The sequence below is a fragment of the Podarcis pityusensis genome (genome assembly GCF_964106645.2).
Source record: "Podarcis pityusensis genome assembly, chromosome: 2".
Taxonomy (NCBI): domain Eukaryota; kingdom Metazoa; phylum Chordata; class Lepidosauria; order Squamata; family Lacertidae; genus Podarcis; species Podarcis pityusensis.
The window spans coordinates 3,532,838-3,547,333 of NC_138029.1; the positions used below are offsets into that span (position 1 = coordinate 3,532,838).

Consider the following 14,496-nt stretch of genomic DNA (forward strand, 5'->3'; position numbering starts at 1 on the left):
CGGTCAGGGACTATAGGAGGTGGAGCCCAGCAGGCCACGTGTTCCTCCCACCATGACCAATAGTCTGCACTGACTATCAGGGGTTTCACACAGGGCTTTACCTTGAAATGCTGGGGATTGAACCTGGGACATTCTACATGCAAAACATGTGTCCTGCCTGTGCCACTGAGTTATGGTCCTTCCCCTTGCAACTGCAGAGCCACCTCTAAGTAAGTCCAAAACTGAGAGGCTCCAATCCTAAACACATTTACTAGCAAACAACTCCAAGAGAGCAGGACTTACTTCCAAGTAAATATGCCTAAGGTTGCAATGAAAAGAGATGGTTGATTACTCTGCATTTGATTGCTATAAGGTGGGTCTCAAGCTGATTCTTTTGCCAGGCATTGCACTTAAGGTGACAGCAGATGACAGGAATATTCCATCTGTGAGGTTGGGTGAGCAGCACATGCAAGCAACTTATCACTTTATATTGCAGTCATCAAGGGAATGTGTGAACTAGAGCTGTTCCACAAATCCCAGTGCTTTTTTTCTTTAAAAAAATGTTTAGGTACTCATTTTGACTCAAGAAAATCACCATTTTATAGTTCAATTTGGGAAAAATAAATACAGTAAATGGACAAAAGTACAAAGATTCACAAAATGTTTGGGAGTATGCATACCTCTGTGTCCCCCCAGAAAAAAAGCACTGGGTAGCACTCCACTGAAAAGTGGCCATTGAATGTGTGCTACTTGAAATGAGCGCGCGCGCGCGCGCACACACACACACGGAATAAACAATGCTGATTCCAGTGGGGGGGTTTGGGTGGTGCTGGGAGTTTATTGGGCCAGATGTCCTCAGTGGGCTTCCTTCCTGGAGTGGGTTCATCTCCTTCCTTTGGTCCCTGCTGCCCTTTCACCTGCCTTCTCCCTCTTGAGTGCTTTTGCCTGGCAACAATGGGCTCTTCCTGATCTGTGAGAATGCCCCTTGTTTGCTTGCCTGGATGGAGAAATGTCTGTGTGTGCACAGAAACTTTTGACTTGTGCATGACTGAGATGTAGCCTACTGTACAGAGGTAAGAGTCACATCCATTGCACTGCCTATTTTGCCTTTGGCTCTAACCACTGCACAGCATGTTTGTGGATGAAGTGGCTCATTGAAAAAAGTTTCCCACCTCTGGGCTTCTGAAAAAACATCTGCAACATATTTTATGGTGTGCCCTTCTCTTTCCCATCTGGACATACAGCTAAATTGGATTGTAGCTTTAGTATAAGCTGGATTCATGCCAAATTCATTCTCCAGACAGTTTTTAAAAAATAAAAAATTATTATATTTATGAGCATTGACAAATACCTGCTCAATTGTAGTACTCATTAGCCAAGCAGGATAAAAGGGAGCATAGTGACAGTTCTGGTAGTAGCACAAAGCTATAGTATTACTGTTCGGGAGAGATGATTTGCCAGTGGTCAAGTTTGCCACTAAACAAGAAGCTGTCTTAAACACTATGAGGAAATACAAGAAAGAATATTAAAAAAGGTTATGCATTTCTATGATTTGGTAAATATGGCTGTTATTGTGTGCAGGCCCTGTTGATATTAGAGAAAGAGTACTGTGAAAATACTATCCTTGATCATGGTTCCAGTAGTGCATTTTCAAGTTTCTCTCACTGAGGGGAACACAAAAATATTCCATTGCTTCTAGTCCCTGCAGTCCAGCCCCAAAGAGTTATTCAGCCTGCACCACTGCTTGTCATTCCACATAGCTAGAAAAGGCTGGTGCATGTGCAGTATGGGTGGTTATTGTCACAGAGTTGCTGCCATAATTAGGGGGGAATGGACTGAATGAAGTAGAGCCACTTCCCAAGTTCTTTGGGCTTTTCCAAAATCTGTCATTTTTAAATTGCATCATCTTGTAATAGAAAAGCACCGTGACACTATAGGGAAGGTCCTTGCCTTTGGGGAAGGGTTGTGGCTCAGCAGGAGAGCACGTGCTTGGCATGCAAAATGTTCCAGCCTTAATCTCTGGCATCTCTTGGTAGAGTTGGGAAACCCTGGATGTCAGGAGAGCTGCTGCCAGTCAGAGCAGAGTGGACAATAATGAGAGAAACAGCCCAAGGATCAGACTTGTATTCCTCTTCGGTCTTCTAAGAACATGGCACTGCCACATATGGAGCGAGGAGGGGCAAAGAAGGGGAGTCTGGTGAGCTGTGGCTGCCGTGGCAAAGCCAATCTGACACTCCCATGCCGTGTCTATGCTGTGCCCACACCAGGCTGTTTCTTATTCTCAAAATACTCAGATTCACAGCATAGTTCTATCTTTTTGTGCCAAGTCATCTTAAGCAAATGTCCTGCAAAACTGGGGGGGGGGGGGGTATGTAGCCACGAGACTATAAAACCCAAGCCTGATGATATCTGGGCCTTTGACTGAAGAGAGAAATTTACCAAGAACAGCACAGCCCAAGATGACCTAAATTTTTCCACCACGGTGAATTTTCTGCCCCACCCCCTTTGAAATGCTACTCAAAGCAAACAGTACTAAAACAGAATTGTGCATGCCAGTTTTGCATATATTAAATGCTTCACTGATTGCAAGGGCACACTAACCTTCCTCTAGAACACTGTTCATGCTTCTGGTGGTGCACTATAGTACTCTCTCAGTATCAAGGCTGACTACTCGTGTGTTTTGTCCTTCAATCCAGAACCAGGAGAAGCAGACAGGTGGTTTTGCCAAAGACTTATGGGCTGGGAGGAACATCCAATATCTACAGCTAATTAGAGCTGATTGATTTCTTGAGAAGATGTCCTCCTGAGTCTGTAACACTTCAGAATGCTGCTGGGAGGGATTGTTCGTGAATGCTGTTTTTAAAATAATAGAAACACTGTTTTACTAGTTTTCTACTTTCTACTCTCATTGAAGTTCTTTTCATGCGCCAGAGCATTGAAACATGAGATTTTTCCTACCTGAATTAAGAAGTGGTACAGGCCCAGCAGAACTTTAGCAACGAGATCAGCCATAGAATGGTTCTGGGCTGTTGCCTGACACATTGCTTTCCCTGCAGCTGTTTGCACCATCTTCTTCCTGCCTGGGGGCATGAGCTGTTCATTAAGTTATGGCACCTTCCCTTTAATGCCAGCTTGGCTCTGCGACTGTGGGTGGCATGCAGCATGCATGGCCCTGGCACTGAAATTTGTGGGTGCCCGACTCCTTCATGGGGAATTTTGTGGGTGCTCAGGCACTCAGGGCCCCAGGGAGTTGACACCTATGCTTTGACCCAAGAGATTTGGGTTCAAATCCCTGTTCAGCCATCCCTGTGCCAGTCAGTCTGTGAGGCTTGGTGAGAACATAGAATCATAGAATCATAGAGTTGGAAGAGACCACAAGGGCCATCCAGTCCAACCCCCTGCCAAGCAGGAAACACCATCAGAGCACTCCTGACATATGGTTGTCAAGCCTCTGCTTAAAGACCTCCAAAGAAGGAGACTCCACCACACTCCTTGGCAGCAAATTCCACTGTCGAACAGCTCTTACTGTCAGGAAGTTCTTCCTAATGTTTAGGTGGAATCTTCTTTCTTGTAGTTTGGATCCATTGCTCCGTGTCCGCTTCTCTGGAGCAGCAGAAAACAACCTTTCTCCCTTTGTCAGTGTCCTTCTTGAACTGTGGTGCCCAGAACTGGACACAGTACTCCAGGTGAGGTCTGACCAGAGCAGAATACAGTGGCACTATTACTTCCCTTGATCTAGATGCTATACTCCTATTGATGCAGCCCAGAATTGCATTGGCTTTTTTAGCTGCCGCGTCACACTGTTGGCTCATGTCAAGTTTGTGGTCAACCAAGACTCCTAGATCCTTTTCACATGTACTGCTCTCAAGCCAGGTGTCACCCATCTTGTATTTGTGCCTCTCATTTTTTTTGCCCAAGTGCAATACTTTACATTTCTCCCTCTTAAAATTCATCTTGTTTGTTTTTGCCCAGTTCTCTAATCTGTCAAGGTCGTTTTGAAGTGTGATCCTGTCCTCTGGGGTGTTAGCCACCCCTCCCAGTTTGGTGTCATCTGCAAATTTGATCAGGATGCCCTTGAGTCCATCATCCAAGTCGTTGATAAAGATGTTGAATAAGACCGGCCCAAGACATAACCCTGTGGCACCCCACTAGTCACTAGTCAGAACAGCTGGGAGGGGTGGCAGATCTGCCATGCCCCCCCCCCGAGCATGCTGCTCCTTGTCTCCTGTGCTTGTCATGCTCCTCCTCTGCACCCCCCGCCTGCTCCTTTCCAGCCTCCATTTTCTCCCCACCACAACAACCTTCAGCACACGAGGACTTTCCTGGGCCACCTCAGGGGGTGGTGGCAAAGGTGGTGAAGGTCTCCTCTCTGACCTTCCTGTGGATCAGGTAAGGGAGAGGGAAGGTTGAGCAGGAACAACGCTGGATTCATGGTGGTGGGGGCAGTTTCCCTGCACAAGGTGCTGTGCCGAGGGGAGCAGAATGGAAAAAATATTTAGGAGGAGGTGCCAAATTTTATTTTTATTCAGGGCACCATATTACCAAAGTCCTTCCCTGACAGGATGTGGCAATGGCTCAACAGGAGCCTGAGCAGGAGTATGCAGTCCTGTCACTTAGAATCATTGCCTTCACAGATGGGATCAGATCTACCTGCAATCCTGATGTTCTCACAAGGCGAGTGAATGCCCTGTACTTAATCTTTAGAAGCTCAGTGGGAGGGGCTGGGAAACTTGTTGGGAAAGCTTTGTCACTTCTGACCAGTTCTGAACTTCCTGTCCTGCTCCTGAACTCCTGACCTCCTGACTCTTGATCATGGTGTCTGTTGCTGAGTCTGTACTCTTACTTTTCTGGATAAATAGCTCTTCCATCCTCAGAGCCACTGTCTCCATATGTTGCGTGTGACAATACTGGGCTAGATGGACCAATGGCATGACTCATTCTAAGGGTGTTTTCTACATGACGGGCAAGATGTTCTCCTCTCCTGATGTTCAGCCAATATCTACCATCCTGTAACTCAAACCCACTAAATTAAGGTTACCAGATTTTTTTCAATAAATCCAGGACACTTTTCAACTTCAATGGATTTTGTATGGGAACTGATTTGTAAATCCGGGGAATGTCCCCAGGAAACAGGGATGTCTGGTAACCTTACACTAAATGCTCTGCCCTTTAGGGCAGCAGAGAGCAAGGCTCTGTCCACATCTAAATGGCAACCCATAAGGTATCTGAAGAGTTCTCTTATTCCTGGGTTGGAGGTGTTGACCTAGTGTCAGAAAAATCCTCATCTTTGCGGTGGTGAGGGAGGGGGAGGGTACAACAACAACAGCAATTTTATTATTTATACCCCATCCATCTGGATGGGTTACCCCAGCCACTCTGGACAGCTTCCAACACACATAAAAAGATAATAATATGTCAGACTTTAAAAACATCCCAATACAGGGCTCCCTTCAGATGTTTTCTAAAAGTTGTGTAGCTCATTATCTCCTTGACATCTGAAGGGAGGGTCAGAGGCATAGCAAGCCCAGGTGGTACCCAGTGAAGAATTTTTTTGTCAACCCCCCCCCCCACACACACATTGACAGCTCGGGGTAGGCTTGGGAGTCATGGGCGGGTGCCAAATGTCACCCCCTGAGCGATGACACCTGGGGAGGTCCGCCCTCCTTCCTATGCCTCTGTGACTCCCAAGTACCTTGAGCCATTGGGAAAGGGGGGGAGCTATGCTGCTTTGTGGGGGAGCTGGCAAAGCTGCTCAGCTCGTCCTCTTGGGATACATGGCTCCCATCTGTCCCCCTCCCTCCCTCCCCGGCTTGCTGTACAGAGGCAAAGTGGGAGCCACTTACACCGAGCCAGGGAGTGAGGGAGGTTGGGAGGGGGACCCCCGGATCACCGTAAGTGGCTCCTGCTTTGCCGCTTTACGGCGAGCCAGGGAGGGAGGGAGGGGGAGCCTCTTATGGTGAGCCGGGGAGGGAGGGAGACTCGGAGGGGCCCCCGCCTGGCCATAAGCGGCTCCTGCTGGTGGTGGAGGGATCCCACCACCATCCGTACAACACTCCAGCCGCGCCGGTGGCAAACCACTATGTACAGTGCATGTGTGGCGTCGCTACATAGCGGTTTGCCACCGGCGCCACCCGAGAGCCATACAAACAGTGGCGGGATCCTCTGCTTGTGGCTGCAGCCGCAGAGGATCCTCCACATGTGGCTGCGGCGGCACGATGGCTGCTCACGCCGATGCAACTGGGGTGGCGGGGCGAGCACCCCATGGGGTGCGTTCTTGTCACCCTCCCAGACATGGCACCCGGGGCGCACCGCCGCCCCCTCCACTCCCTTGAGACGCCACTGGGGAGGGTGTTCTACAAGGAGGGCACCACTACTGAGAAGGCCCTCTACCTGGTTGCCTGTAACGTCACTTCTCACAGTGAGGGAACCGCCAGAAGACCCTCGGAGGAGGACCTCAGTGTCCAGGCTGAACGATGTGGGTGGAGACACTCCTTCAGGTATCCAGGGCCAAGGGCGATTAGCGTTTTAAAAGTCAGCACCAACACTCTGACTTGTGTTTGGAAATGTACTGGGAGCCGGTGAAGATAATTTAGGACCACTGTTATATGGTCCTCGTGGCCACTCCCAGTCACCAGTCTAGCTGCTTTATTATGGATTAGAGTTTCTGAGCCACCTTCAAAGGTAGCCCCAAGCAGAGTGCATTGTCGTAGTCCAAGTGGGAGATAACCAGAGCATGTACCACTCTGCTGGGATGGCGTGCAGGCAGGTAGGGTCTCAGCCAGCATACTAGATGGAGCTGGTAGACAGCCACCCTGGACACAGAAGAGGAATGAAAAGGTCTTCTTGCTGTAATGTTGGGTTGCACATAGTGTAGAACAAAGAACTGAATCATCATCATATATTTCTTGAAATGCCTGCAATCCTGTGCAAAAAATCCCATCAGTTTAATGAACTTTGTAGAGGCAAATCTATGGGGAGGGTTGACGTCATTTTAAAATGCATATTTTATGAAGTTAATAAATATGTTCTGGTTTAACCGCTCTTTCTTGATACTTGCTCTATTGCACAGTTGCTTGGAACAGTTACTTAATGGATGGTAAGAGTTGCCACATTTAGCAAGCTCCTCAATCTGTCACACATTATGATGAACTGATGATTAATTAACCTGAATGAAGTAACAAAAAGCTACTACCAAGGTGATGATGAATAATAAAGAGAGCAAGCAACTCAGGGACTGAAATATGAAATGTAACACCATGAATCACATTTATTCATCTCTAAATAAAATTTGTTTTTGACTTTTTAACTTTTGTGTTGAAAATTGAAAAGGGGAGCTAATGTATGGCTTATCTGAAAGACCCTATTCACTCATACGAACCTGCCTGGGTTCTGAGATCCTCAGGAGAGGAAGCTCTTCTCTCAGTCCCGCCAGCCCCACAGGCACACTGGCATTCTTGGAAGGGAAGTAGTGCAGAGCCTTCTCAGTGGTGGCTGCTCCCAGACTTTGGAAGTCCCTCCCTAGAGAAGCTAGACCGGCTCCTGTCCTTCCGCCGGAAGGTGAAGAGCTTCTTGTTCCAACAAGTTTTGGGAAATTGACTGCTTTTAACAAAACAGCTAGTGCCATATGGTTATTATTGTAATTATTTTTATAGTTTTGATAGGGTGTGTGTGTGTGTCTGTGTGTAGATATAGTTTAAATTCTATGTTTAATTATTGTTTTTAGCTGTTCTTTTTATCTGTAAGCTGCCTTGAGTCTCTGCTAGGGAAAAAGATCAGACCCTCAAATGTACTGAGTACAAGCAATCAGAATAAGGTTCACTATTTGACTGCTGATTCAGGACTCTAAACTGTGTTTTATATAATCGACTTTTTATTTTGTTCTGTATATACTGCAATGTTCTTTTGTTGCAATGGCTGCAATGGTTGATGCAATCAAAGTCTCATTCATTCATTCATTCACTGAGTACAAGTGGTGATCTTCATGTGGAGATAATCTCGCTCCCCACCCCCAAAACTGAAGGCAGTTAAAAGAGGGGTCACTGCATCATACTTTCATCTCTGGTAAACATGTGTTGCAGGTTTATGAATTGTTTCAAAAATTTACAAAACCAATTTTATTAGAAGCAAGAGTGAGTTTTAAAAAGTAGTGTGTTCCATGGAAACAGACGCTTTCTCAAACTACTTTGAACTTCAAAAACCGTGACACAATATAGTATGCCGAAATGTCCGCTTCCAATTTCCACTGATGTTCTGAGGCAGATTTGCACTTTGAAAATCACTGAGGTTTCCACTGGCAATCAAAATGTGCTTTTTATTTCCCCAGTCATTAACAGCAGGTTTCGGGGAATTTTGCTGACCCCCTGTAGATTGAATCTCTTACCATGATCAGGAGATGGCAAAAAGTCTCACTGGTGTCTACTCTGCTCAAGCTTACAAGCTTCATTATATAAACAAGCATGATTACAGCCATTTGCCTTCGGCAGATAACATGCATTGCGGAACTCTTGTGCTCCTGAGAACAAGAGAACGCTCGCACATATTTAGTTTGTGGAGCTGCATGTGAAATCATTTGATTTATATTCTACAGAGTGATGGAAATCAGGGTCACATTCAAAGAGTTGCACAGCTTCCAGGGATGTGTGGATCTGTCAATTTGGATTCTCTCTGCTTCTCATTTTTTCATAATTTCACTTTGCCCCTTTGGATCACTTTTGTAATCACAAAAACCAACATTTTATTGTGCAATAATATACACATTTTAAATTTAATTTCCCCTAATATACACATTTTTGCAAGCAATTTCTCCATATAAGTGCATTTCTTTGTTATTTATATATGTGTTTATGGACACTCCCCTAACATGCACATTTTTAAATACATTCTTTGGGTTTGGAGAAGTGCATCACAAAATCTGGACAAGTGCATATTTTGAAGGATACTCATGTTTCAGTTCATGCAAATTAGGCAACTGCACATTGAAAGACGAAGCATAATGAACACACACACCATTATATATTAGCTCCATCAGAGTGTCTGCATCACTTGCCTTCAATTCATGTCCTAAGATTCCATATTTTTGTGCACTAAAAGGATGCAGATTTCATTTAAAAAATATGCTTCTGATTGTAAATAAATAAAAAATATCAAAGCAGTTTTTAAAAAGCCTCAAGGTGGATAGTCAGTGTGGTGCCCTCCAGAAATTTTGGATTCTCTTTCCCATCTCCCCTGACCATTGGTCCTGCTGGCCAGGGCTGATGCAAGTTGTGGTCCAAAACAGCTATCCATGTTCCCTACCTCTGTGCTATTACTGGTGGTACTGTGGTTCTTTGCCTATAATATTTATAATCTACTTTAGATGGACAGGGAATAGGAACAAAGGAGGGGGGAGGGTTGCCCGCTTCTTTTCTGATCTAGCTCTCCTGGGTGCTCTGCTTTTGTCTCCGGGGGTCTGCATGATGTTAAGGCACAAGAGCAGAGCTGGTGAAGAAAAGGAGGTAACCCTGGGAATAAGTGGTGCCTGGCATAGGATAAAATAGAGGTGAGTCAGCTTGTAGGAGGGAAACAGGTAAAGTGAGGTTGACACAATTCATAGATGCTGCTAAAGTATTGCTACTCACCAATCTCTGCTGAGAAGTAGCAAGAGATTCCAGGGGTCTTGGCACATAACCAGGTTTTGTGTTTCCTTGGCTAGTGTTTTTATGAAATATGGTTTATTCATACATAGTTACACCTGAGTTTTATGGAGAAAGAGTTCACAGTATTTACATCTCAAGAAGTGCTTGTCCTTTCCCAGCAGCACAGCATTGGATTCAGAGGCATCTTAATTATGTATCATTTATTACATTTGTATACCGTCTTTCATCCGTAGCTCTCAGGGTGGTTCACAGCATAAAAATGCAAGATAAAAACACAAAATACATAATAAAAACAACAAGAACAAACCAAACACCTCCACCCACACCCCCAAGGAAGGTGGGAGGGACCATAATGAGTGGAGTTCATGGCACTCACTCAAAAATGTATCTATTTGGTGACCTTGCTTCTCCCAGCTTCTTGAAGGAAACAGTAATGCAATGCTGTTATGTTATTGTTAAAAGTGTCTTTAAGTACAGAGTGCCCTTCCCTCATACTCACAACTTTAGCCAGTCCCAGCATAATTAAGGAGCTGAGAAGGGATGATAGCTCAAGGCTGCAGCATATGTTTGTATTCTGAATGCTCTGGGTTCAATCTCTGGCATCTCCAGGTTAAAAATGTGAGGCTGCAGGTGATTTGAAATGTACCCACACCTGAGATACTGGAGAGCCATCAGAGTAGACAATCTGGCAGCTTCCTTTTTGCATGGATTAAGCTAGCCAGTAGCATCCCCTGTATATTCTAAGGGACTCATCACTTCTTGCAGCATTCTGATAACACAAACAAATGTTTCTGAAACAGTTTAAGGTTGTACTCTACTAGCCCTCCTAACCTATACAGGGTACTACACCCCTTTCTGCATATGCCCACCTTCACTTTGACGGCAATCTGCTAATCCACAGATTCCAACCTTAATTTCAGCTTTGTATGGCCCCCCTGATTCCTGCAAAGGGCGATGTAATGAAAAATACAATCCAAAAGATGTTTGCCACTGCAACAGCAAATGTGAACAACACCAGAACTGTTGTGAAGACTACCATAGCCATTGCCATCAAGGTGAGTGAAAACTCTGGACGCTAATGTTACTAAAGTTCTCCTGTGGTCATTCCCTGCTTAAGTTGTCTTCCTAAAGCCATCTGGTTGACCTCCTCTGTGGGAAACAGATGGTGAACTAGGTAGGCCTTAGGTCTGGTCCAGTTTGATATGACAGAAACATCCATATAAATAAATGGAAAAGGTTTATACCTGTCTGGTCAGGGGGAAAGGTGGGGTATAAAACAACAACAAAAACACTTGACTAATGGGTTTTGGTTCTTGATGCTAGCCTATCATCATCACTACCATCCTGACAATTGATTATCCACCCTTCACCCTAAGGGTGTGTTGCAACAGTTAAAATACAATATTTTCTTTTAAAAATATATCACTATCACCAAGATGCCCTTAAGAGTCAAGACACTTCTCAAAAAGTTTCATTTTGCACTGGTCACGGGGCCTTGATATGGTTTGCGTACAATCATTTCTCCTTTCTTTTATCAGCTAATGCAGATGGCAAAGAAACGGGCACAGTATTTGATGGTGAGTACTTGAATTGCTTTTTAGATGAGTTGTTTGTGACATGTAGAATAACAAACCAGGAGCAGGTGGTGAGTTGGTTCGCTGGCGAGAGTTGTTGGTTGCTACTGTGAAGGAACTGAGGTGGCAGCATGCTTCTGAACACCAGTTGCTGGGAACCACAGGAGGGGAAAGTGCTGTCTTGCTCAGGTCCTGAATGCAAGCTTCCCACAGGCACCTGGTGGGCCACAGTGAGAACAGGGTTCTGGACTAGATGGGTCATTGGAAAAAGTCTGCGCTCTCCGGCAATGGCTGTGCGGCTTCACTCCGTGAAAATAGCAATCAGTTCGCAGCACCGCCCCGCTCACCCCACTTCACTCCGGCACCCCGAAATGGGGTTCCCGGTGAGTAGGGGGGGTGCTCCTGGTGCCCTGCCAAACCCCACGTTCCCAGGCTTCCTCCGCCTGGGATTTCTAGCGGGTCCCCACCTTCGCCGCGGCGGGAAGACCCAGTTTCCACGGAGCCCGTTCCTCCGATCAGAGGAACTCCGCCATTCACCGATGGCGCTGACCCGGAAGTCGCCCATCATTTCCTGTGGACAATTGGATTTAAAACAAGTACCCATGAGTAGAAACGGAAAATTGGATTAAGAAATATCTTAATTTAGCATCGAAGCGGGAAGGTTCAAAACAGGAAGTCCGCCTTCCGCTTTTTGTATATAGACTAAAGCAAAAACTTTGCAAGCTAAAGCCTGGAAAGCTGTCAAAAAAGTCTAAACTTCCTTCATTCAGAATTACTGAAACCCCCTTGGAAGCAGGAGAAAAGGGGGGGGGCTTTGTTCAACCCTAGCAGGAGAGGGAGTGAAGAAGGATAAGTTTCCACTGTCTCTAACCTGGGAGCAGGGTGTCAGAGACAGAAATCGTTGGAGAGGTTTATTGACTGTGAATGGAATATTTTGACAGACAGCTAAAGAAGAGAAACAAGTTGTTTCCAATGTTGCCTTTTGCATCCTAAAGAAACAAAATATCTGGAAAATATCTGAAAAATGAAAGTACTTTTCCATTGTGGGACTTGCCTTAAAAAAAAAAAATGGATACAAATAGAAATTGCCTCCTCTAGAGGGAGCTTGTTAAATTGTTGCTGCAGTATACTTGAGGACCAAACAGCTGTGAGATTAAGACCGTGGGAACAGTCTTTTCTGACCTTGATTAAAGATGAGCTGGGAGGAAGATTGGGTGCTTGCCTTATGCAAGACAAGTGCCTTGCTGGAACAGATGCATGAGAAAATGGACTGTTGTGGTTAATAACTGTGGACAAACAGGGAACATTGATACAGAAATTATTTAGGGACCAACTCATGAATCTGCACTGACTGGGCAAGTGCAGAAGATAATGGAGGAGGATGCGGTTGCACCCCAAATAATACAAATGGAGAGACCCGAGGCCCTACAGGAGCATGAGCCGCTGTCATTGAAGATTAAAGTTGGAGTGAGCCAGGGGGAGTCGGAGCTGAGGAGGTTCCTAACTTTGGAGAGACCTTGGAATACGCTTTTAAATATTTTTTGGATTATATCGAGGACTGTGGGGAGTGGGACTGTGGGGAATGGGCGGGTTTGATGAAGGGAGATGGAGATAATTTTGGCTTGGAATCCCCCAGAGGCCTACTCCTCAATGAGAAAGGAAAGAAATTAAGAAAGAGACCAACAAAAGACAAGGAAAAGGGCAAGTATAAACAACAAGAAGAAGAACTGCAGAAGGGACATGGAAGAGACTTAAGGGCCTCGGACATAAGGCTTCCAGGTTGATGGACTAGATGGAATGGACAGTAAGGACTGACACGATCCGAGACCAGGAAGAAGAGACGTTGGATGGAGATTGGAAGAAAATTTATAAAGAAAACTTTTTATTTAGGGAATTGGCTAAAAATTTATGAATATTAGGGAAAATGTTGGAATGTAACTATATGACTCTAGCAGAAATGATACCAGGTGTTATGTATATTTGAAAACTAAGATTCAAGCTTTAAGGTATTTTAGGGTAAGATAAGGTTAAATAAATTAAGGTAATTTGAATAATAGAATATGGGGAAAGATGGAAAGGATTTGTTGAGCTAATTATTAGGTTAAATTGTTAGGATAAATTTTTTAACAAAAATTGAGAAAGATGGAAAGAATTTGCTGAAACAACTAATTAAACTAGAATACAAAAAGGGAGGTGTGAGGAGGTCAATGAAACAAGCAAATGGAAGTTATAGATATGTAATTTGGGATTTGTGTTGTTTTCTTTTTTCTTTTTCTTTTTTTGCTGTATTGTTGTATTGGTTTTTGTGTTTTTGTTTCCTTTTCATGTATTATAGTGTTGTTTTTTATTTTTTATTTTTCTTATAATTCTGAAACTACTAATAAATATATATATTTTTTTAAAAAAATAAAAATAGATGGGTCATTGGGCTGATCCAGAAGGTTGTCCTTACACTCCAATGTCTGCCTCTCCCACAGGGGAATTCTCCAGTAGTGATGATGCAATCACCAATGAAGAATTGCAACAAACATCTGAGCAGCTTTACCAAAGCGACATTAACAGAGCTGGGGAGGCTGATATAACCCTTAACAAGCAACACTTAGCTTCAAAGAATCAGGAGAACAAGGACCAATCCCCAGAACCGTGAGTTCCACACAGACTTGATACATGACGGTGCCCTGTTTTTAAGAGCATTAAGTCTCTGGCTACTGGATCAGGCCAGTGGCCCGCCTCCGCTCCAGTATCCTGTTCTCACAGTGGTCAACCAGATGCCCCCAAAGAGAAAACCCCAAGCAGGACCTGAGCACAGCTGTATTCTCCAGTTGCAGCTCATTATTTGGTATTCAAAGGTAGACTGTTCTTGTCTGCCATGTCCACCCTTTCCCAGACCACAAAAAGCACTCTGCAGGTGCCCCAAGACCAGTCAATGTTAGTGTTACACATTTGCAAGGCTGGCACTGAAATAACTTGCGGCGGGAGCTCTGATAAAACCCTATCAATCTAGACTTAAGCAGCTGCAACTCCAGCAATGGAGCTGAAGCCTGCATGCATTTAATGTTTGTAAAGAGCAGATTAAAAATAATTATTCTCGCTCAATTGAGTGGATGTATCTTGTCTTCCACTGGGGAAGTCTGCCCCCTGGTGGCCGCTTGATCCTGCAGCGGTTTAAATCAAAGCCTCCAGCCTGCAGATGGATGAAAAGAGAGAGAGAGAGAGAGAGAGAGAGAGAGAGAGAGAGCAATCAGGAGAGAGAGAGCTGCAGCTGTGGGATGCAACTGTTTAAAAGTGCAACTCTAGAGCTCAGCATC

At 44.9% G+C, this 14,496-nt stretch overlaps 1 protein-coding gene across 1 annotated transcript in view; it reads left to right on the top strand.

Moving 5' to 3' along the window:
* Positions 1-14,496, top strand: part of ENDOU (endonuclease, poly(U) specific) — a 30,844-nt gene that overhangs the window by 362 nt on the left and 15,986 nt on the right. Inside the window, exons 2-4 of the mRNA XM_080990421.1 lie at positions 10,535-10,669; positions 11,153-11,191; positions 13,666-13,831. Coding sequence (XP_080846547.1) covers positions 10,535-10,669; positions 11,153-11,191; positions 13,666-13,831 — 340 coding nt within the window. The remainder of the gene's footprint in view (positions 1-10,534; positions 10,670-11,152; positions 11,192-13,665; positions 13,832-14,496) is intronic.